This window comes from Camelus ferus, chromosome 32, assembly GCF_009834535.1.
Source record: "Camelus ferus isolate YT-003-E chromosome 32, BCGSAC_Cfer_1.0, whole genome shotgun sequence".
NCBI lineage: Eukaryota > Metazoa > Chordata > Mammalia > Artiodactyla > Camelidae > Camelus > Camelus ferus.
The window spans coordinates 20,645,711-20,669,146 of NC_045727.1; the positions used below are offsets into that span (position 1 = coordinate 20,645,711).

The window sequence follows — 23,436 nt, forward strand, 5'->3', positions numbered from 1 at the left end:
GTCGGTCCTCACTGTCGCATGCCCCTGCGACTTTGCAGAACGTCGCTCCTGTGACCGAGAAGGCTTAGTGTGTTTCTTGCTCTGACTTTGACCGGAATGTCGGTGCAGGCTCTGGCTCTCCTGGCTGGTGCAGGTGGTCCGAGCAGCTGTGCTTCTTGCTTTCAGTGCACGACCTGCGACAACAGATGACAGCCTTACAGAGCCAGCTGCAGCAGGTGCAACTGGAGCGCACAGCGCTGGCCAGCAAGCTGAAGGCGTCCCAGGCCGAAATCTCGTCTCTGCAGAGTGTCCGGCAGTGGTACCAGCAGCAGCTTGCCCTGGCCCAGGAGGCCCGGGTCAGACTGCAGGGCGAGATGGCCCACATCCAGGTAGGGCCCCTGACGCGGCTGGTCGCGTCTCCTGTGGAGCAGTTTTCCCTACATTGGTTTTAGATTTCACAGGGTGTTTTCAAAATCCTCTAACTACCTGTCTAGCCCATACCCTGTCCTGTCTAGTGCCCGCCTTCCGTGACCAGCTGACCCAGGGAGTTTTACAGCCTCCGCTAGAGCATTTTTAACTCTCAGCCCCCTCCCCCGGGGCCTCCTGCATGCAGAACATCTCACCACCTCCTTGGAGGGCACCTTCCATCATTTGAACCCTGCTGTCATATCGACATCTGCCTGGGTCTCAAGACTCCCATTCACGGGCTCCTCTGCCTCCTGGGACGCATCCCTCCTGTGCACGGAGCACAGCACACATTACCTTCCCGGTGGAGCTGCTCCTTCCTCCAGCTGCTTGACCCCCAGAGCTTTCCAGAGAACACTCATTTCCTCCGTTTCGGGGGAGACGTTTTCCTCTCCTTTCCATTTTATCCGGGTGCAAGTGCGTTGGCCCCTGATTGAGTGTGAGTGAGAGCAGGGGCCAGTCCAGGTCTGCAGGGTGACCAGGGCCGCAGCGTGCTCTGGAGACATTCAGGAGCGGTGGGCAAGTTGCTCCACAGCGTTTTGCTCCAGCTCTCAGTGCTTTGGACTAATAGGACCAATCCTGAGGGTGCTGATGGTGCCTCAGTCAGCATGTCTTCTTTTTGAATTGTGCTGTGAGTTTTATTCCCCCACCCTTTTTTTTCCCCCAGGTAAAATATTGTAGATTAATTAAAACTTGATTTCTCAAGTAGAGGATGGAAAGTACTAACCCCATCAAATTCTCTTTTTTCAAAAAATCTTAAGTCTACAAATACACAAAATAGAAGGGTTTTTTTTAAATTAATTTTTTTAAGCTAGGGGAGGATAATTGGGTTTGTTTGTTTGTTTGTTTATTTTAATTTATTTTTTCAGTGGAGGCACTGGGGATAGAACCCAGGATCTCGTGCATGCTAAGAGGGCACTCTACCACTGAGCTACACCCTCCCCCCAAGAAGTTTTAAAAAATGTATATATATATTTTAAGCATGCATACAAATGCTTGTAGAGATAAGCATTTGTTCTGTTTACAGTGTGCTTAGAAATAGACCATCGCAAGTCAATGCAATTTTGAAGTTATGCATTTATTTGAGGCATAAAATACTTAAAGAAGCCAGATTTATGTGTCCTAACGTAAGTCAGAAGTGGAATTTGGAAGACAAAAGTAGAGACAGAGTCCAAGAGAGTGGCAGCGTGAGGACCATACCTGCTTTTGTCAAATGCCTCTGGCACCCAGGTTCAGCGTTCGTTAGTTGGCGTTCGTAATTTTCGCCCTCTTTTCCCATAACATGGAAGTGTCCTGGGACCGTCCAGGTGGGAGGAGAATGCAAGGTAGTCTGTTCATTTGTTGCCTTGAAGTAAAACCCCGACAGACAGCGCCTGACTTTGCTCTGGGCGGCTTCCCCTGAAACCCCAGTGCTCACAACTTCCAGTTGTATCTGGCACCTGCAGGTCCAGGAGCGTTCATGTTGGCTCTGGAAGGGGTGTGCTCGAGGTCTGAGATGGCCGGGCTGGATAGCCAGTGCCACTTCCTGGAAGTGGCCAGGTTCAGCCTGGCACTGAGCAGGCAGGGCCTGAAATGTGTCTGGCTGTAGGTGGTCCGTTCATTGGGTGGGCAGATTCCAGCCCTGGCTGTCCCTGCCGTCCAGATGAGGCCTCCCACCTTCAGGGCTCAGAGGTGCACCTTTGATGGGAGCGTTTGTGTAGGCCTTCAGGGTGAAGAGCACTCACTTCTGGGCTGTTGGCCAGCCCCTCTTAGGCACACAGAACCTAGAGAAGCTGCGAGGGTGGGCAGTGAGGCCCTGCGTGGAGGGGTCCTGGGGAGTGGCCCTCCTGGGGACCGGCACTGTTACAGTGACCCTCACCCTCGTGGCCTCAGAGACTGGCTGTCTGTACTTGGTGCTTGGCACCTTGCACCTTTCTACCTTGTGGTGTTTTTCTTTAAAGGTTGGACAGATGACCCAGGCGGGCCTCCTGGAGCACCTGAAACTGGAGAATGTGTCCCTGTCCCACCAGCTGACGGAGACCCAGCAGAAGTCCATCAAGGAGAAGGAGCGTATTGCCGCCCAGCTCCAGGGCATCGAGGTGGGTGCTGCTCTGGGGCGGCCGCACTGTGTTGGGGTTTGGGCCCCGGCTCCAGGGCATCGAGGTGGGTGCTGCTCCTGGGGTGGCTGTATGGCTGCGTTGTTTGGGGTTTGGGCTTCTTTTTGGTGACAGTGAGCCAGGTTAAGAAACCATACCAACACGTCCACATACGCAGCAACGTGAATACTGTACACACACGTACATGTGTCTCAGAATACTCTCCTGAGCCACCTGCAGTGATGTCAGGCATGGGGATTCTGTTCCTCGCATTTGCTGTACACTCATCCCCTCCCTCATGTCTGAGTTGTCAGGGTAATTTGGGACTCATCTGTGGGCCACTGTGTGCCTGGGCAGCGAGCGGGTGAGGAGGGAGGAGTTTAGTACATCATATGTCTGAGACCACCTCAGAGCCTGCCTGGTCCCAGCGCCCAGCCTGCACCACCATTCTGCCCTCCGACAGCCAGGGGACGGGTCAGGACCATGTCCAGCTGCCTCCGTGAATTATTTTCTGAGTAGTGAGGCAGTTGTGTGCTGAGAACGTCACTGGCCTTTCCCAGTCACATGGAAGGTTGGCGTCCTGTGACTGCTGTGGTCGCCCACCTCCTCACTTCTCTGCCCCTCCCCTTTGTCCGTGCAGATGACATGGATGATCAGAGAGAATCCTTGAGTCAAACATACACTTCAAGGGCTCAGTGTCAAAGAACTGGAACGATTTTAAGTTCTAATCTGATGTTTTTTTCCTTAAGAAAACACCTAGATTGGGTCTTATCTACCTAGTCAGGTCCCAAGGCCCCTGGGTTCCCATTTCACCAAGAGGCATCGAGAAGTAATCTTGTGAAAGAGAATGTGCCGTGTCCCACACCCCAGCGGGGCTGCGACCTGTCCTCACCTAAGAGGCAGCCACGGAGGTTCTGTTCCAGGACCCTCTGTCTGTGGGTGGCAGACGGGACAGTGACTTGGACGAGGGCTGTCACTGGGGGGGACTGGGTTTACCCGCTGCATCTGCCATAGCCATCAGGTTATCCCACTTTTTAAAAAAACCCTCTGTCTTTTGGGCCCAGGCTGACATGTTGGACCAGGAGGCTGCCTTTGTGCAGATTCAGGAGGCAAAGACGATGGTGGAGGAGGACCTGCAGAGGAAGCTGGAGGAGTTTGAAGACGAGAAGGAGCAGCTGCAGAAGATGGTGGCCTCAGCAGCAACGCTGGAGCAGCACTTAGAGCAGGCAGGGACCCACCATGGCCCTGCGCTGACGCCCCGCTCTGCTCGCCTGGGCCAGCCTGCCCGTCGGTCTGGTCTTAACGTCACATCCTCAGACCTGCCGCTGCTCACTTCTGCTAGTATTCGTCCACCCTGCAGCTTTCCGTAGAGGGCTGCCTCCATGGCGTCCATCCAGATTATTTCCAACCTGAACGTGGAAACGTGGTGTTTTGTTTACAGCACAACCACGTTGACTCCAGGTCCTTTTTCTTCCAGGTGAAGGTGACTTTGCTTCAGCGAGACCAGCAGCTTGAGGCTTTGCAGCAGGAGCACTTGGACCTGTTGAAGCAGTTCACCGCGACCCAGGAGGCTTTGCAGACCCGGGAGCAGTCCCTGGGTGGCCTGCAGATGCAGTACGACGAACTGCAGGCCAGGCTGGAGGAGCTGCAGGGGGAGGCCGCCTCCAAGGACGACGCGATCCATTTCCTGCAGAACGAGAAGATCGTCTTGGAGGTGGCTCTGCAAGCAGCCAAGAGCAGCAGGGAGGAGTTTGCTAGAGGAGCAAAACGCCTGGAAGAAGGTACCCAGGAGACGTCAGAAACTTTAGAGCAGCTGAGACGAGAGTTAGCCGTCAAGTCCGGCCAGGTAACGCGCTTCGCCATCAGCTTGCTCTGAATCGAAATCACGCACACAGGAGTTAATGCTGATTGGTCTTTTTTTGAACTCCTTGTTTTGTAAACGGGGAAGAACACATCCAGGGCAGGGCCCAGGGCTCGACTGGGGAAGGAACCCACGACAGCTCAGCTGGGGGCATGCCTCTGGGCCTGCGTGAGCCGCTGGGTGTGTAGATGGCGGAGAACCGGGAAACAGAGTTATGTTCGGGGCTTTGGAAGTAATCTAAAAAACACCAGTTTCTGTCCACCTGCGATGTGGAGTCAGGCAGGGGAAAGCCATGTGGAACTTCTGTTCTTTCCTTCCCGGGTGCCTGACGGCTGTGCGGCCCCCGGACGCGTGGGCAGGCCGATTGTGGTGTGTCAGTGGGCGAGGGCGGGGAGACGGCCTCTGCAGGCCCGGGTGCATGTGGACAGGACCCAGCAGGCAACACTGGGGAACGGTCATGCCATCATTCCTGACGATGTAGGTGAACGTTAAGAAATGCAGAGTGGGTGGGTGAAGCGCTGGGCTAGAGCATGCACCTGATGTGCCCAAGGTCCTGGGTTCAACCCCCAGCACCTCCGTTAAAAAAATAAGAAAAACCTAATAGCCTCCCCAACAAAACAAAATTTAAAAGTTAAGAAAAAAAACGCAGACGAAACAAGAAAGCTCAGGGTGTGGAGGAAGTGGAGTGGGTGTCGGGAGCGATTGTGTCTTCAAATCCCCCTTGTGAGCGTCGAGGACAGGAGGAGACCAGTAACGTGTGTTCCTCCTGGGAAGCAGGCTGTGGTTTGTCTGGGCACATTGACAGGTGCTAGGACAGTTTCTAGGAGAGACACACTGGAGCAGGTCAGTGGCGTGCACAGGTGGAGCCGTCAGGGTGACGTCTGCATGCGTGTCCCTCGCAGGTGGAGCATCTGCAGCAAGAAGCTGCCGCCCTGAAAAAGCAGACGCAGAAGATAAAGGAACAGTTTCTTCAACAAAAGGTAAAAACGTGGGGTTGGTTTCCTTCCTGCAAAACAGGCGCGTGAAGAAAGTCCTGTATGTTTGGCAAAGTTTTAAGCTCTGCTTCACGAAATTAAAATTTTTAAAAAAAGGAAAAAAAGAAAATCCTGTGCGGTTAATCACTTCACTGGAAGGAAGTCATTCAGGAGGGAGGTAACAGCCAGACTCCAGTTCTTGGAAGGCCCTTTTTTGATTCTAAGATACCCGCTCACTCTCCCATTCGTGTGTCTCTGAGGTTGGATGCCTTCTCACAGCGGGGTTGGCATTACGTGGACCACGCCTGCTGTCACATCAGGGTGAGCGTGTGTCACCACCACACCGGTCCAGTGTCCTGCCTGTCATATCTGAAAAAGTGACACCTCAGTCCAGCGTTGAGACGAGGCCCTCCACGTTAGTCAGGCCCACTCTGCTGTGGGAGTGCTGTGGGAGGAGGGGCGCAGAGCATCACCAAGGGGCTCAGGGAGGATGACCGAGGGCGCACCAGGTGCTTGTGGGTTTCATCCCTGGGATGTGAGCGGGGGTCCCCATCAGAAGCTGGGGGGGGCACTGGAGGGGGCAGGTGAGGCAATTAAGGTCCCAGCAGCTCCGTGGCCGCTCCAGGCGTCACCCAGACCTGCTCCAGTGCATAAAGCCACGGCAAGTCTCCGTGGTGGTATCTTGGATTTGGTGAAATGTGTTATCCTTAGCCCCACAACAGTTCTGCCTAGACTCGCAGTGAACATTTTTCTTTAAGGCCCCAGAACCCTCGGAAGGCCCCGCCCCGCGCTGGCTGCAGCTACTGTCTCGTTCGGCAGGTGATGGTGGAGGCCTACCGCCGGGACGCCACCTCCAAAGACCAGCTTATCAGTGAGCTGAAGGCCACAAAGAAGAGGCTGGACTCGGAGATGAGGGAGCTGAGGCAGGAGTTCATCCAACTTCAGGGGGAGAAGAGGTCGGTGGAGGTGGAGCACTACGCGCCTGCAGAGGGAAGTGTCCCAGGCCCGGCAGCAGGTGGTGGACCTTGAAGGGCATCTCCAGTCTGCGCAGAGGGAGCGCGATGAGGTGGAGACACGCTTGCAGGTCCGGGAGCACTTGACTGAGAAGGTCCTGCCGATGTGCCTGGGGCCGTGCTGGGGGCGGGCACACATGGGGAGGTCTGTAGCCCAGCAGCCTGGAGTGAGGCCCTGCTGGAGCTCCCATCTGGTGGGGCAGGCGGGGGACCCGGAGCGCAAGGACAATGTGGTGCTGGGCTCTGGGCTGTATGTGCTCTGGGAGCCGGTCACCGGATTTGATGTGTGCACCTGAGGGTCCCCAGGGTCGAGGGGAGGTGAGCGTCGGGGTGGGAGCCCATAAGAGATCGTGGGGCAGGGTCAGCCCCAGGGTCTGAGATGAGACCCTCAGTCCAGGTTCCTGTCAAGACTGAGGAGTGTGTCCTGAGATTAGAAACTGGGAGACCGCTGACCTGGGGAGGGCGGTGGACAGGGAGCAGACGGAGGGCTCTGTCTTACATGTAACATTTCAGAAGGCCACAGAGCGGGCCAGGCAGGGTTCAGGTAGAAAGACTGGCTGGAGACTGCAACTGAGAGCCAGGAGGGTGCAGGGGAGAAGAGGGCCCTGGGGGAGTGTGGTGTGACACCCACAGCTATGAGGACACGTGCATTCCTTGAGGTGCTCAGGGCTTTCAGGGGCAAACTCGTCCTGGGACAGTTCTCACTGCACAGAAGGAAAACGGCAGCAAGTGAGGCCAGGAGGAGGGCCCATGGCTGCTCTGGAGAGGGCTGGGAGAAGCAGGGAAGGGGCCGGGGGGCTCTGTCGGGGGTCCAGTGGGCCTTTCCTGTTAGCCAGTCCTTCCCACCTGTTGCCCAGCAGCAGTCTTGGCACAGGCAGCTCAGGGCACTCTTGACCCCTGTCAGGTGGTCACTGTGACAAGGTCCTCTGTCAGTCCCCTCAGAGGGGAAGCCAGTCCCGACCTCTGGGCTTCCTGGGGAGGGCTTTGCACTCCTCACTTTGTCTTTCTCTCCCTTTATTCAAAGTCATTGCAGCTGGATAAAGAGCAGATGGTTGCTCTTACGGAGGCCAACGAGATGCTCAAGAAACAGATAGAGGAGCTGCAGCAAGAAGCCACGAAGTATGGGGGCGTGGGAGGGAGGAGCGGGTGGCGGGCGGGGGCCAGGCCAGGCCCTGAGCGCTGTCTGTGCAGCCCTCGCCAGGTCTGCTCACACTTGCCCTGGCCTGGGATGTCAGTGCCAAAGATGAAGCTGGCAAAGTGATTCTGTCGTCATTGGGCGGTTCCACACCTGCTTTAACAAACGGTCCCTGTTCATTTTTGTTTTTGTTTGACTTTTCGCATCAAGCGCTGATGGCAATAGCGCCCTCCCCACCCCTGGCTCCCAGACCAGGGTTGACGCTTGTGTCCACCCTCCCGGGGCACATGCGCATGGGGGGAGCCTCTGGGCTTTGTTCTGATTTACTGTGCACCTGACAGTTGAGTTTCTGACTGCTATTCTGGAAGAACATTGGAAGCAGCCCCAAGAGGGAGCAGGGTGGGTGTAAGCGCAGGGCTGGGCTCTGCGGAGGCCGCCACCCACCCCATCCTGGGCAGTGTGGTAGCGGGGGGCGGCCACCCATCAGAGCCCCAGGGAGGGAGCTGGAGGCCGAGAAGGGCAGAACTGGCCAGACACACGTTGCCTTTGCTTGGCGCGGCGCAGTAGGGCCGGAGTGAGTGAGGACTTCCTTCTCTGTCTGCCCGCCCCAGGGCCATCACCGAGCAGAAGCAGAGGATGAAGCGGCTGGGCTCAGACCTGAGCAGTGCGCAGAAGGAGATGAAGACCAAGCATAAGGCCTATGAGAACGCCGTGGGCATCCTCAGCCGCCGCCTGCAGGAGGCCCTGGTGGGCAGGGAGGCCGCTGAGGCCGAGCTGCACCAGCTGAGAGCCCGGGCGGCTGACGGCGGCGGCGACCTCGCTCTGCACGTGGGTAGCCTGTCTGCTGTGGCCGGTCGCAGAGACTCACGCAGGGGCCTGGCGCTTACGGGCGTCTCCCCTCTGGGCCCCAAGAGGGCCTGGAAAGGAGGGGTGGGCTAGCGTCTCTTTAAAACACCGCACGGTTACGGATGGACAGGGATTCCGGTGACGTGGGGACCCTCTCTCCCCCTCGGCTCCCCTGCTTGGGCCAGACCCCTCCGCCCCGGTGTCTGGGGAGGAGCTTCTGTGAGCGGACAAGGGGCAGTGAGAAGGTTTGGGGTGAGTGTTTGGAAAATCCAGGAAAGCTTTTTGAAAAGGTGACCTCCGAACTGGTCTTGAATGAGAGGGGCCTCCCAGCCAAGGGGTGCTCCTGTACCAGGTGCGCCCTGCACTGGTTCTGGGGAGGGCAGGTGGGCAGGGAGGGTCCCACTGGAGGGTGGGTGAGTGGGCTGGGTCAGGGACTTGGACTGGAACTTCCGTGTGACAGAGAGCTGGCTGAGACCAGTCACTGTCCTGTCCGGAGGACCCCGAGGAGCAGTGAGGAGGAAGGGCTAGGCCGGGAGAGGCTGTGCCAGCAGCTGAGAAGACGGAGACTGAGTGGAGGTGGCAGGGGAGCAAGCAGGAGGTGGCATTGCGGGGGACAGTGCCGGGGAGCTGGCATGCAGGAGCAGGGGCAAGCCTGGGGCCAGAGAGGGTGGCTTTGGTGGGGGTGGCTGTGAAGCCCTAGGGTTCAGAAGGACCAGGGCCCCACACGGTGAGGGGCGGGGGCGCTGAAACTGCTCTTCCTACTGTCGCCTCAGGGGGCGGGAGCCTCCGGCCTTGGGGTCTGTCTTAGGATGGAGGACGGGGCAGCGCGGCAAGTCCTCCTGGCTTGTGTGTGTGCTGGGGGGTGTTGGTGAGACGCGAGCTCTTGGATTTCGCACTGTCGCCGTCAGTGTCCTGGATCTGACCACTGCCTTTCCCTTTTGCTCGTGGGTGTGAACTTCTGCTGAAGGTCATTTGCAGTTCACTTGTTACTCAGCAATGTGAATAACACGCTTACGCTTGGTAATTGTGTTTTCTCTCTATTTCTCTCTCCTCTCGATTTAAGTGAGGAGGCCGTATCATAGCGTGGTGTTCTCTTGCGGAAATAGATCAATTCAGTGTTCCCTCTCGCCTGCTTACTTTTGAAAACATTGGGAGGGGGACAGCTTACTCAACTGCAGTTTCCTTTCTCCTTGTGAAATGGGACCAGCTTTCTGAGTGAGTGGAGGAGACGTGTGAAGTGCTCAGACCAGCGCCCGCACCGTAACAGCAGCCAGCGTGCGCGTGTCTGTGTGCACTTGTGCGTGCACACGAGCGTGGTCCTGGTTATACTGCAGCCTATCTGCCACAGAGTAGTCGTTCTGTATTGTCAAAGCTTTTTTTTTTAGTAATTTTTAGAATTTCTGTGATTCAAATTTGTAGAATAGTGGATTTCTTTCTTCACTTTTTATTGTTTTATTTAATTATTTTATTCTGGTGGGGGATGAGGGAGGTAATTAGGTTTATTTATTTTTAGAGGAGGTACTGGTATTGAACCCAGGACCTCGTGCCTGCTAAGCATGCCCTCTACCACTTGAGTTAAACCCTCCCACCTGCTTTCATAGTGTTTAACTGAAAAAGTACCTTTGTGAGTCACTCCTGCGTGCCTGCTGAGCGTAGTTAACTGTAACCAAGAGGAGAGTCCGGCAGAGAGCATCTCGCCTGTCGAGCGTGGTCAGCAGCCTCATTCTGCCTCTGTGATGTGGGGTCACGTGCTAGGGGAGGCCATGCGGAGACCTGTGACCAGGCTCACCTTCCTGTCCATCAGGAGAGGATCCAGGCCCTGGAGGCGGAGCTGCAGACCGTCGCCCACAGCAAGACAATGCTAGAGCGGGAGCTCCAAGAGGTCATCGCGATGACTGGCCAGGAGCTGGAGGAGCACCGGGAGAAGGTGCTGGAGCTGGAGGACGAGGTAGGTAGGTCCTGCCATTGTGTGGCCCCGAGCGCAGCTCAGAGGCAGGGAGGGGGCCCCGAGTCATAGCCCAGCCTGTGTGCTCAGCGTCGCCGCCTGGCCGCTGCTCTGGGCCTCTGACTGCCCGTGCTGCCAGACTCCTCACCCGTGTGGTGCCATCAGCTCTCCAGCCAGGCCCGCTGCGTGCCCCCCGCCCTTCAGTAAGGCCATCGGCCACATTCCTGGCGGCTCCCCTGCTGCTCCCAGGTAGAAGCCCTGGTGGCAGAGAAGAAACCGAGCTCAAACTAGCTTCAGCCTTTAGAGGAACTCCATGTAGCCCTCGGGCCCAGAGACAGTTGTGGCGGCAGGTGGTGCCCACACAGCAGCGTGGCACTGTTGCCACGGGCTCTCCCTGGGGTCCCAGGTGGCCATCAGGAGCTGTGGGTCTGCGCGCCATCTGAGTCACACGCATGTCTGGGCCCATCTGGGCTCCGACCTGGGGTGTGCTTCTCCAGAAGTATGTGGTCCTCGGGGGAAAGCTGGGCTGTTGGCTGGGGGTCTGGGAAGGGAATAGACTGCGGCCGCTTTCCCAGCTGTGAAGCGAGCGCCCGCTGCATCCGGTGCGTTCCCTGGCTGCTGGCTGCTGCGCTTTGGCTCTAGCTGTTCGGTTTCTGGTGTGCCGTAGCTCCGGGAACTGGGATGTGTAACCACCTGGCTTCAGGGTGACTTTGATTTGTTTCAGCTCCAGGAGTCCAGAGGCTTTAGGAGGAAGATAAAGCGCCTTGAGGAGTCAAATAAGAAGTTGGCTCTTGAGTTAGAACATGAGAGAGGGAAGCTGACGGGCCTGGGACAGTCCAATGCAGCTTTGCGGGAGCACAACAGCATCTTGGAAACAGCTCTGGCCAAGAGGGAAGCAGACCTAGTTCAGCTGAATCTTCAGGTATTGAAACTCTTTTTCCAGAAGCAGAAGGAGACTTTGCAGGCCAGGCAGCCCTCGGAGTGTGTCAGCCGCCTGGTTGGTGTTGAATCATCATCACCACCTGCAGGGCCAAGGTGCAGGAACAGAGGCTCAGGGAATCAGGGGAGGTCTCAAGCCCCTTGTCCCGGCCTTGCTGTGAAGGGGTTTGCGTTTGTAACCCCTGACTTACGTGCATCTTTTGGGTCCCTGTGAGCTGAGGTTGCAGCTTTTGCCATGACAGTCTCCGGAGATGGAATCAGTTCTCGCACCTGCCCTGGCTGTACCCTTGCTGGCAACACGTGATGTCGTGTGCCGCCACAACGCCAGGCCCCCCCATGTGCACGTGGCCCCGATCAGCGTGGCCCATGCCTTCCCCCAGGGCTCCTAGGCTTTGGGAACTTGCCGTCCGCCCGTCCATCTGTCCTCCTCCCACTCGTGGCCTGTGCCGTAGGTGCAGGCGGTTTTGCAGCGCAAGGAAGAGGAGGACCGCCGGGTGCAGCAGCTGGTCCAGGCCCTGCAGGCCGCGCTGCAGAAGGAGAGGTCGACAGCGCACAGCCTGGAGGAGCAGGTGCGTGGCTCCCGCCCGGGTCCAAGTTACAACTCATAGAGCCTTCAGGGCTGTGATTTTCCAGTGTCTGAAGTATTGGTACCCTCGGCACGTAGGTTCCCGTCCAGGAACTTACCGCGTGAACGCCTTTTCTGCCGTGTCCGAGGACAGAGGTGTCATCGTGGTGCTGGTGACAGTGAGGCTAGAGAGCCCCCAGGCTCGTCAGTGGAAGAGGGGCTTAGCTTAAACCAAGGCGCCGGCAGGCGGGAGTAAGGCCTGCACACGGCTCTATACCCGCTAGGAAAGACTCCCTGCGCGCGTTAGGGAGGGAGTTAGAACACCAGGCTGCAGAGCAGGACGGTGATCCCATTTGTGTTAAAAAAGCAACCAGGAAAAGCAGTCTGGAGACCCTGGGCCATTTTCTGTGTTTGGAGCAGTTTTTCGGGCTGTTGCTGGCCACACTCAGGTGGCCACCAGCACACCAGGCGGCTCCTCTGGCAGTGAGGCCTGCCCCAGCCACCCTGCGGGCTAGCGGGCCCCGCGTTCTCCGTCTCTGCGCCTGTGGTTCCACAGAGCCCTTTCCTCATTAGAATGTCAGCTTCCTGGGACGAGGGCCGCGGCTCCCTCGCCCTCACACCCCAGTGCCTGCACGGAACAGATGCCCAGGGCACGTTGGCCGTGCACATGTTCACGCAGGTGTTTTCTTTTGACCTGGGTTTTGTTTTGGCACACTCCTTATTATTTTCTTTTTAAAAATTTTTTTTATTTTTTAAATTCTTTTTTTGGGTGGGAGGGAATTAGGTTCATTTATTTATGTATTCTTGGAGGAGGTACTGGGGATTTGGGGATTGAACTCAGAACCTCACGCACACTAAGCACACACTCTACCACTGAGCTATACCCTCCCCCCTGTTTTGGCACGTTCTTTCAAAATTTTCCATAATTATGTAGTAGAGATAGAAGAAAACAGTTCTCTATTTCCTGGGTGACACAGTGAAACAGTCTTCTGAAATAGAACTAGTTTTAAGATACGTTGAGAATGTTTGAACATAAACCATTATTGAGTGATTTTTGACCCACATTTGCCGCATCTGCAGCTGACACTCGGTCTCTGGGTGGCGTTGCTCCCCTCTGATGGCTCTGAGCTGGGCCGGCAGCTCTCCCTACCTCTCTCCCCTCATCCTGCCTCTGGTGTGGGAGATGCTCAAGTGTCACTTCTTAGGTTTAGTCTCAGCTTAAAGAAGTTACAACTTCTAGCTAGGTGATGTGTAACTCAAAGTGCTGGGGGCATGAAGTGTATTTGACTTTGATTTCTTTTTTTAAGGGCGGTAATTGTGAATAACGTGTATTCGTTTTTCTAAGTGCATTTGGGCTGATTGTCCCGATTGTAAAAGTAGCACGTGCTAGTAAACAGCTTTGAAGTATATGGAGATTGAAGGACAGACCATCCTGAACCTCTGAGTAGTAACAACCACTGCTCATACCTTCCGTGGAAGGATTTTTCCCACTTACATTTGAGAGTTCTTTCTATATTCATATGTCATATACTGTAACTATTTTTATGAAACTTCTTTAAAAAATTTTTTTTGAAACTTCTTTTAAATGAAGTGCTTGCTAGTGCACTTAGATGAGAAAACTAAATTATTGGAAAGGAAGATGGAAAACACTGATATATTCGGAGAATTTGCTTGTCTTTTTCAAAAACCTTGAGTTAAACTGTTAACTATGTAAAAGCCAGTTATATCGTAAACAGACAATACTCAGTAGCTTTATTACAGTGAGACGGTCTGATGGAAAGGTAGACTTCTCCCAAATACGTGAATTGTGAATAAACAAGAAACGTACAGATGTGCCCGAGGAAAACCCAGAACACCGGGCCCCTCTGTTCAGTCACAGTTGCCTGCACTGTGCTGCGCGAGCTTGCGTGTCCGGCACGCGTTCGGTGCTTTAGTCCCTGACAGGGACTTGCACGCTTTGGAAGGGGAGCCTGCAAGGCTGGCAGGGATGCGGGTGGCGGGGTGGCTGCTCCTCGCACCCCGGGCACGCACAGCCTGGCTCCGCCTCTGAACTTGCTGCTGCCGCTCTCCACCCGCCCAGGTTGCTGCTGCCAAGGCGGAAGCGGGCCATAACCGCCGCCACTTCAGGGCCGCCACCTTAGAGCTGAGCGAGGTGAAGAAGGAGCTGCAGGCCAAGGAGCAGGCGGTGCGGAGGCTGCAGGCAGAGGCCGACGGGCTCCAGTGAGTGCGAGCGGGCACGGGCCAGGCGGCGCCACCGGAGAGCTTCCTGAGGGGCTTCCCTGCCCCCTCCAGTTCGCACACTCAGCACATCAGGCCCCCGGTCTCTCAGCAAGTTGCCAGGGCTCTGGAGGCAAATCTAAGGAGCCATAGAGCCAGTTCTGGCGTCAGGACGCCTGCAGCTTAACTCTGAAACGCAGGCCCTGACGCCATGCGCCCCCGCCCTGCCTGGCTGGGCCTCCTTCGAGAACAGAGAGCCCTGCGGGCTGTGCCCACCACCGAGCACCGAGGCTCACCGTAGGCGCCCTCTGGGCAAGCCGCGTGTTGCTCAGGGCAGGCATACGTGCTGGGCCCTGCAGGCGCGTGGGTCCCCGTGGCACTTTCCCTCCCATCACAATCTGTGAAATGCGCCAACCCAGCTTCCCTCGGTGGGGGGCTGGGGGAGCAGTGAGGATGAGTGAGGACAGCGCATCGCAGAGTTCCCAGAACAGTCCCCGCCCAGGGTGAGCCGTACATGATTGTCTGTCATTAGGAGTGTCACCAGCACATGCAGCGTCCAACTGACCGCGTCGTAGAGCAGGAAGGGAAAGGGAAGACTGTGACTTCACTCTTCCTTGTTCTTCGTGCTAGGATTCAGGAGGGGAAGCATTCCCAGGAAGTAGCACAGTTCCAGGCAGAGCTGGCCGAGGCCCGGACGCAACTCCAGCTCCTGCAGAAGCAGCTGGACGAGCAGCTGAGCAGAGAGCCCGTGGGAACCCAAGAGGTGAGCCTCCGAGGCAGCTTTCCACCTGCGGTGGATGTGCTTACAGAGCTGGGCTCTGCTGGCCGACACTTCGCTTCATTCCCTATCTCCTCGGAAAGGGATATTTGTTTTTTCTAAGTGTAATATTAAGCAACACGCAGAGATACAGTGAGAGCACTTTTATAACGCAAGAAGGCCATTTGAAAATTCTTTTGCTCACGTGACTTTTTCCCTTCTCTAGATGGAAAATCTCAAATGGGAGGTGGATCAGAAGGAGAGAGAAATCCAGTCCCTGAAGCAGCAGCTGAACTTGACGGAACAGCAGAGTAAAAAGGAACTGGATGGAATACAGCAGTCATGGCAGGTGTGTGGCATGCAAGGGCCCTAGGGCAGCGTGTCACAAGCTTGTCCCGGTGCTGTGCAGGCATTCTCGATAGATCGGATATTCTCACCAAACCTTTCTGTAGACATTGTCCCGTTTCAGAGAGAAGCCAGGCCAGGCCGCTGAAGGGTGCTGAGCAGAGATCAGAGACCCTGTGCCCTGGCCTGGGCTGAGCTGTGTGATGTGTACCAGGAACTGGGTCTCATTAAGTCCAAAAACCGAGACAGTACACGTTAGCTCACACATCTGTGATAAGCATCTCTAGGAAGAAATGTGTGGAGAGTCTTGACGACTTGAGAGAAGGATCAGGGCCACGACTCTGCTGAGATTCCTCCCTGTAGGTGGATGGCTTGAGGAGCAATCAGAACGGCTTTGTGTTCTGTCCTAGGGGTAGTTAGGCTTCTGACCTTGGGATATGAACAGGCACCTCGGGGTTCACTGTAGAATGTAGGAAAACCACCAGCTCCTGGGCAGAGGCGCTGACATTTGGGCCAGAAGATGGAGGCCAGGCTCCGGGAGAGGAGCTGTGCTGGGGAGGGAGCGTCGGGTAAAAAGCGATCCTGTAGACACTCGCCCCTTGGGTTGGTGACCTACAGATGAAGATTTTAGCAGTGGTTCAAGTGTTTCAGTTTCTGAAAACCTGACTTCCCTCCCTTTAGAACATTAAAGCTGAGCTGGAGATGGTGCGGGGAGACCTGTCCATGACCCAGAAAGACAAGTTCACGCTTCAGGCTAAAGTGTCAGAACTGAAGAACAACATGAAGACTCTACTTCAACAAAACCAGCAGCTCCAGCTGGACCTGCGACGCGGTGCGGCCAAGACGGTCAGCGGCCTACGTAGACGTGTTGGTGGGAGGCTGGCGGGTTTCCTGGTCATTCAGTTACGGAGTTGACTCACCCAACATCGAGCGACTGTTGTGTGAAAATAGGTGATGAGGGAGTGTTCTGCTGCGACACCAGGCCAGATCACTGCCTTGGTGCCTTTCCCCCGCAATTCCAGGGCTGTCTTACTGCAATACGTCTCACAGGCCACACAAGGGTGTGGAGCTCGTGTGTTAACAAGGGCCTCTGGCCCTCTCGGTGAGCCTAGCAGGGACCTGACAGCTACCAGCACGGGCTCGGGGCTCAGGGACCCCGAAAGCCACTGTCATGAGCCCTGCTCAGGTTGTATGTTTACACACCGTTTGTCTTTCTCCTCGGTCCGTATAAATGTTTTGCAAAGAAATCGCTCTGATCCAGAGGTTTACTCAGCCTGGTTAAGTATCTGTGGCAGAGGTTTGAAGTCCTAGGTAGGGAGGTGTCTTAGGAGTTGAAAACGTAACTTCATTTCTTAGGGAAACTCAGCGTCCAGGCTGTGGAAAGCCCCACAGTCGTGCTCACACCTGGGGGGCCTTCAGCCCCGTCCGCCCCGTCCGCCCAAGGAGCCAGGCCTGGATGTTTGTCACATGCGTCAGAAAGGTGGCTCTTTATTCAGCCCCCAATTCGTGAACCCCTGCGGTGGCCAGCTCTGCTGATTTGTTTATTTTGTTAATTGAAGTATAGTTGGGTCTGCTGATTTGGAACTAGCAGGATATGCCTTCCTGAGGCCCCAGGGATGCTGGGGAGGCACCTCTGGAAGCAGTCGGGGTGGTGGAGCCCCACCAGCAGCCTCCTGGGGGACGGGGGCAGCTAACTCTGTCCCTTTTCAAATCAGAGGAAGGAGCGGAAAGGCGACGCCAGCTCTTCCAGCCCCGTGACGCCAGTGAAGGTCCCCGACTGCCCCGTCCCCGCCTCGCTGCTGGAGGAGCTGCTGCGACCCCCACCGGCCGTCAGCAAGGAGCCCCTCAAGAACCTCAACAGCTGCCTGCAGCAGCTCAAGTACGACCTGCTTCTGGGCCCCGGCACTGAGTCCTTCTGATTAAGTGGCACCTTTAACCCAGAAGGAGCTTCCCTGTTGCCAGCGCTGCCTACCCAGCAGAAGCTGAGCAGCTCTGTGTTCAGGGTCACATGCCTCTCAAGCCACTTGTTTTGTGTTTTGGGGGGAGGTAATTAGGTTGGTTTGTTTATTTTTTAGAAGAGGGACTGGGGATTGAACCCAGCACCTTGCACGTGCTAGGCATGCGCTTTGCCACTTGAGCTACACCCTTCCCTCCTCAAGCCACTTGTTAAGGGGGGGCTGCCCAGGGCCAAACGACCTGAGACGCCTCCAGCCACAGGGCTGAGCCCTCAGAAAGGCAGCAGCGGGAGGCCAGTGTTGGGAGGATGGGGCCCTGTGTCCTTTGACCCCGTGGCTGGAAGCCGTGAGGGGCGGACCCTCGACTGTCTTTCCCACGTTGTCCCCAAGCAGAGGCCCGTGCGGGGCACCGCATGGCCAGTTGGCCTCTGCAGGGTGCCGAGAAAACTGCCCAGGATCCCTCTCGTTCTGCGACCCCACCACTTTCCCAGTCCAAGTAGAGAGGTTCCCTTGGTCCCAGAAGGCACCACGCATGAGCCAGCTGCCGTCCCGTTCAGGGTCACTGGGGCGAGTCCGCGGCGACTGCTGTGTCTCAGGGCAGGGACGACGTTGTTGCCGGCTCTCCCCTGACCGCGCTTCCTCCTCTGCCTCCCCCGTCTCCCCAGGCAGGAGATGGACAGCCTGCAGCGCCAGATGGAGGCTCACACGGTCACTGTGCATGAGTCGCTGTCCTCATGGACTCAGGGGGACCCCGCCGGCCCCGCCCCGTCGGGAGATCACGCCAACCCCAGAGGGGACACGAAGCGACACAGTCAGGGCAGGGCCTCTGAAGAGGGGCTTGGAACAGCGACCGCTCAGCAGCCCCACCCCGAGTGTTCGTAGCTACCCAGAGGAATGTCCTCGTACCGATGTTGCTCATTGGACCGTGCGCTCTGTGTTTCTCTAAGATGAGATTTAAGGTTTGCATTTGCCTCTACAAGGAGCACAGCAGGGCGAGAGCCCAGGGTCAACAAATCGTCATTTGCAGATCACAACCAGCTTTTCTCCTGAAATGACCAAATCTTGAAAACCTCATTTAGATCTCAGAGGGACGTCTTGAACGTACCCAAAGGGTTACTTGCAGAAGGAGATCTCTTAGGACGACAGTGGGCGCTGCTCTCAGACGGTCACTGGTGGGGTCACCACACTCTGGGTCTGGTTTCTCACTGTCCTGTTTGATTCAGGAAGAGTTTTCCCTCCCTGCAGAAGTGAGACTCCATTTGCACCTTTGGTCTTTATTTTATTTTATTTTATTTTCAATACCATCCCTCCATAGAATGTGCATAGAAATCCTGAAAAATCATAATCTAATCTTTTAAAAGTATATGCTCACCTTATTTAAGAATGACCTGAACTGTCTTTTTGTCGATGGCCTTTCTGAAAATCTGCTGTTAGGAAATAATATATGTGTAGGATTTAGGAACGTCAGACAGAAAATTATATTTTAAGAAAGGTAATTATTTTATTCACCTTCTAAAACCAAATATCCTTAGACAGAAGTTCTTTGTTATTTCTGTTTCACTTTATTTTGAGATTCTTTCCTCATCCTGCATGCACAATGTCCACCTGTCTGACTCCTGGCCCTATGTGGCCTCACTCACCGTGGCCGACCCCTGGGCGGGCGGGATGTCAGGATGCCGAACTTGAAGTCAGAGCTCCCGGGTGTGTGAGGGTCCACCTAGGGCACCTCGGCACTGCATGGTTGACTGTGAGACTCGAGGTTTGTGCATTTGTCCCCAGTTTGCTGAGATGTCCTAAAATAGTGTTTACTGTTCTGAGTCAGAGGAGAGAGGGAGGGTGTGGGACCCCCGCGCAGGCTGCTGGTCTGAAGATGACGTCTGTGGTGATACTGACCAGGCCAGATCCGCTCCTGCCACCGTGTCACCCGAGTCTCGTCGGTGCAGAAAGCAGCGCGGTGTTTTCAGTCGTTCCTCTTCTCTCACGATCTGCTGTAGAAGGTTAAGTCCTAAGGTTAAAGTGGCAATAACCACAAGGACATCTGGTATTGGAAAAAAAATTCCCCCAGCAGGTAATAGAACTTCTAAAATACGTACGTCATTGGTACAGGGTTAATCTTGGAAATTATACTTGAAAACTTCATTATAAATATATCCTTTGCCTCCGAGGTTGGAATCATTTTTGACAAGATTGTTTTTGTGCCCTCGGGAAAGAAAAGTGTAATTTATGTTCTCACTTCTTTCGGCTGCACTCTGTTGTTTTCATCTTTAGAGCCAAGAAATCACACACAGCCTCCTTCTGTAGCTGCTTCCTGACTGCTTGCTGAGGTCTTCCGTGAATGCTGGTCACGGTCATTTCTTCTTAGGAAAGGATGAACGAATCCTGAAGACGTCCATCAGGAGAAAGCCAATCTCTGTTCCTCGGCCCTGTTTTCCTCTGCCGCGTCACCCTCTGCGTGCGTGTGCCCTTGTGGGGGGCCTGTGTGTGTGTGTGCCCGTGCCCTCCCACGTCACCTGGTGACGAGGGTGCAGCCTCGTCCTTTGGTTCTGGCAGTGCCTGGCTGTCCACTTCCAGCCACAGTGATGCCTCATGTGTGTCTGGTCGCAGTTCCCCATCCGGGGCTCTTGTGTTCAGGCTTCCTCAATACATCATCTTGAAAGAGGAAGCTGTGTTTTTGACTCACTTGCTCTTGATTTGTAGGGGGTTTTTTTGGCTCTTTGGTTTTCTATGTCCAAGGGACTTTACTGGCACAGCTACCTCCCAGAGTTAGGTTCTTGAGTGAGTGACGTTGGAAATGTTCTGCTGTGGGCAGAAGGGGGAAATAGGAACGTGCTCACGGAAGACAGCAGTCAGCTCTGGAGCACTTACAAAGGCAAGCCCGCCATTGCGTTGTGTTGGTGTCTGTAGTTCATCTGTACGATGGATACTGTATGTCGCGTCCTCGGCTTGGACACTTCATGCTATTATTACGTGTTTTTCTTACGTCCCAAAGATAACTTATTGCAACGTGGTTATTGCTGATTTCTCCACGGTGCACATCAGATAGATGCCACGTCTTACAGATTTACACGCCTTCATTCTGCTGTTTAGAAGCTATCACAGGCAGTGTTTTTGACAGCGTGTGAAACTGGCTCGTATCCTGGCCTGGGGTCCAGGACCAGGACGGGCCTCGAGGGAGGCAGCCTGTGGAAGGCTGCATTAGGAAGATTCTCGTTAAACGCTCTCAGTTTAAAGACTCTTGTTGCAGTGGCAAAAGCCACAGCCTGCAGAGTCCCCACGACATAAGCTCCCACTTCCATGAGTGTTTTTTTTAATAAAAACTAAATGTCGTGCGTAAAGATTTCTAATATTGAAACGGACCAGTGTACCTGAAAGAGAAATGTCCTGGACCCCACAACGTGTGCGACGCTGGGGCGTGTGGGACCCTCTGAGCCTTATTCAAACAAGTCCACTCACCGTGTTCCAGGCGAGTCTCACGGTATGGTGGTCCCAGGTTATGATGGGTCCTTGAGAGTAATGTTTTAGAGGGTCTTGAAAACTCAGTGGTTTTAAGTTATTCGTGTCTCTTAACAATGTCCTCACAAAAAGGGAGTCCTCGGGTTGGGGCCGTTCAGGGGAAAGGTTGTCACCACGCACAACGGATTGTAACTTTAAAAAGCATGTTGATTTTTTTTTTATATCAATTCAAGCGTGCTTGGGAATTCCTTGAATTTGTGCAATAAACTATTTTTTGTTAAAGACTTTTTACATTTCATTGTGGGGGTGGCTTCATTTTAATGTTTATATTTCAGCACATTTGGAAGTAACTTTTCTGTCCAGTTATAAACTCTGGTCAAATACTTGACTAAGAGAAATGCTGCAGCTCCCCAGTTTTGCCTTTTTCGTTCATACTTTTTTTGATCAGTAAGAATCTTCAGTTAAATATTAGTATTAATAACCAGCATGGTTTAAAAAAAGAGAAAAAAAGCACAGAGAAGGAGAAGCCAGCCGGCAGCACAGGATTTGGTTTTGCGGTGGGGCTGACACTTTCCCTAGGCCTCCACCGGGTTAGCGTCCATACCCAGGGGTCAGGGAGCACACGTACTACCTTATCTGAATGAAGACTCTGACCGCCTCTTTTTGTGGCCTTAGCTTCCTGAAAGGTTGAAGATGCAGATTTTCTTTCCTGCAGTAATCATGAGGGGCATGGTTCTATGTATCCGAACTCTTCCCTTTTCTTATAAAGTTGCTGGACATATGCAGGCACTGATGAGCTAACAAGTCGATGGATTTACTTTTCTTTTTTTTTTTTTTTTTTTTTGCTGGAGGTACTGGGGATTGAACCCAGGACCTTGTGCATGCTAGGCATGTGCTCTACCACTGAGCTATACCTCCCCCTGGATTTACCTTTATGTTGTATCTCCTTCATCAAATAGGTGTTCTGTGCTAACCTACCCTTAACAGTCCCGCAGTGGGTGTTGCAGGAGTGGTCTAGGCTCAGATGGCCAGCCGCTTCCTGGCCTAGAGGAGGTGTAATTGCCGGTGGAAACCTGTGGTGAGTGTGGGACCGGGGACTTGGCGCCGAGGGGCGGCTCGGTGTTTAAAAATCACCAGATCAGGCAGTTTCATCCCTTGTGCAGACTTCGTGGGGAAGATGAATAGAATTATTGATGCCACTGATGTGCAGTGTGATGGATAAACACGAGGGCTGTTGGAAGAGCATCCAAGCCTTTCCCTGAGAAGGAATTCTGTGCAATCAGTAACTTCTCCGACCAGAAGCAGCCTGCCTGTATGCAGGTTTTCACTTAACAAAGAATGTGGCAGATTCCGGTAAAAAGTATGCTTTGGTGACATCTTTCCCCAGAAGCGTGGGAAACAATATTCTGTGTGGCTGATCCCTTCACTGGCCTGTTTGGCGTGGGGTGCAGCTTCTGCACCAGGTCCTTTCTCAGGCCCGAGCTTGGCACCTGGCTGGAAGGGGCACCTCTGGGAGCTTGCGGCAGGTCTGGACTCCACCTGGGAACAGTCTCTGCTCAGGAAGTTCTTGGAGGACGATCGTTTCATTTGTGAGCTTTCCACGAGTGCTCAAATGCGCATTTCTAAATACTCGGTGGACATTTCAAAGTGATTTCCACAGTCCTTAAACCTCAATGTGTTGAATCGCCTCACCTCCTTCCAGAAAATGGGCCCTTCCTTGGCTGACTTCCCTATGACAGTGATCTGTCCCTCTGATCTCTTAGCCCCCTGGGTTTCCTGTCCTCGGCATCCTTTTTCTTTTCTTTTTTCTTTTGGTAATAAAATGGTGTTTTCAGCATCCTTCTTGTTGCTGGCCTGGCCCAGCCCAGCCCACAGCTCCTTCCGTGTCGCTGTTTCACGAATCCTCCCTTCTGTGCAACAGCCTGGAACCCAGCTGAGTTCGGGAGCCGGCCCCAGAATGGTCTCTGGGCCTTCCGTATCGCCCTCTTCCCGCTGCTGCCTGCAGCACACGTTTGCTGACTCCGGCCGAGCAAGCAGGACTGAGTTCAGTGCACACAGCTCAGCTTGCAGACCTGCTACCATGACCCCACTCCACCTCAGTTCCATCCACACTGACTGGCTTCCACAGTGATCAGTCGTGCTCTGCTGCAGGGAGCTGCAGGTGCACTCTGTAGGCAGGAGGCTCTGTCCCCCAGGCATTGGGGTGCTGCCCAGGTGTGTCCCTTCTGGGCCAGAGTGTTGACTGGGGGTCATCTGTTGTACAGAGTGACCCAGCCTCGCCTGTTGCCTCCGCTCACTCACTGGGCCACAGGATGTGGTGTCTGGCTGGACAGCAGTGTGTCCAGCAACAGCTTGGAGACTCTGTTATGAAGAAACAGAGAATGGGTGCTGCTGGCCACAGCATCTCTCATAATTCAGATCTCTCGAGTCATGCTCTGAATTACTAGGATCTGTGATTACTGAAACAAATCCCTCATGATGGGGGTGACCCTGCTACCCCTTAAAGATTCGGATATGGAGAGAGAGAGAGATATATATATATATATACACACACACACACATACACATACATATACATACATGTATATGTATACATACACACACATAACTTTTCTGTTTTTTATTTTTATTTTTCAGTGGAGGGGAGGCAATTAGGTTTATTTATTTATTATTGTTTTTTAATGAAGGTACTGGGGATTGAATCCAGGACCTCATGCATCCTAAGCATGTGCTCCACCACTTGAGCTAAACTGTCCCCACTAACTTTCCTGTTTTTTAAACCATTAAAGAAGTAGTAACACCAGCTAATGTTTATTAAGTCCTCGCTGTGGCTCTGTAGCAAGGGCTTGGCATGTATGAATCCTCACCTCTGACAGAGATGCAACTGTCATCCTGTTCTACTGAGAAAACTG

The 23,436-nt window shown here is 54.3% G+C and overlaps 1 protein-coding gene across 1 annotated transcript in view; it reads left to right on the top strand.

The window, feature by feature from the left end:
- The window catches only part of GOLGA3 (golgin A3), a 43,178-nt gene extending 22,364 nt beyond the window's left edge, over nucleotides 1-20,814 (top strand). Inside the window, 18 exon segments of the mRNA XM_032471938.1 lie at nucleotides 166-368; nucleotides 2,385-2,522; nucleotides 3,584-3,745; nucleotides 3,997-4,365; nucleotides 5,283-5,360; nucleotides 6,174-6,326; nucleotides 6,328-6,438; nucleotides 7,392-7,486; nucleotides 8,114-8,330; nucleotides 10,153-10,296; nucleotides 11,018-11,215; nucleotides 11,685-11,801; nucleotides 13,878-14,017; nucleotides 14,645-14,777; nucleotides 14,998-15,120; nucleotides 15,798-15,962; nucleotides 16,832-16,995; nucleotides 17,737-20,814. Coding sequence (XP_032327829.1) covers nucleotides 166-368; nucleotides 2,385-2,522; nucleotides 3,584-3,745; nucleotides 3,997-4,365; nucleotides 5,283-5,360; nucleotides 6,174-6,326; nucleotides 6,328-6,438; nucleotides 7,392-7,486; nucleotides 8,114-8,330; nucleotides 10,153-10,296; nucleotides 11,018-11,215; nucleotides 11,685-11,801; nucleotides 13,878-14,017; nucleotides 14,645-14,777; nucleotides 14,998-15,120; nucleotides 15,798-15,962; nucleotides 16,832-16,995; nucleotides 17,737-17,953 — 2,927 coding nt within the window. The 3' untranslated portion in view covers nucleotides 17,954-20,814.
- Nucleotides 20,815-23,436: the final 2,622 nt, after the last annotated feature.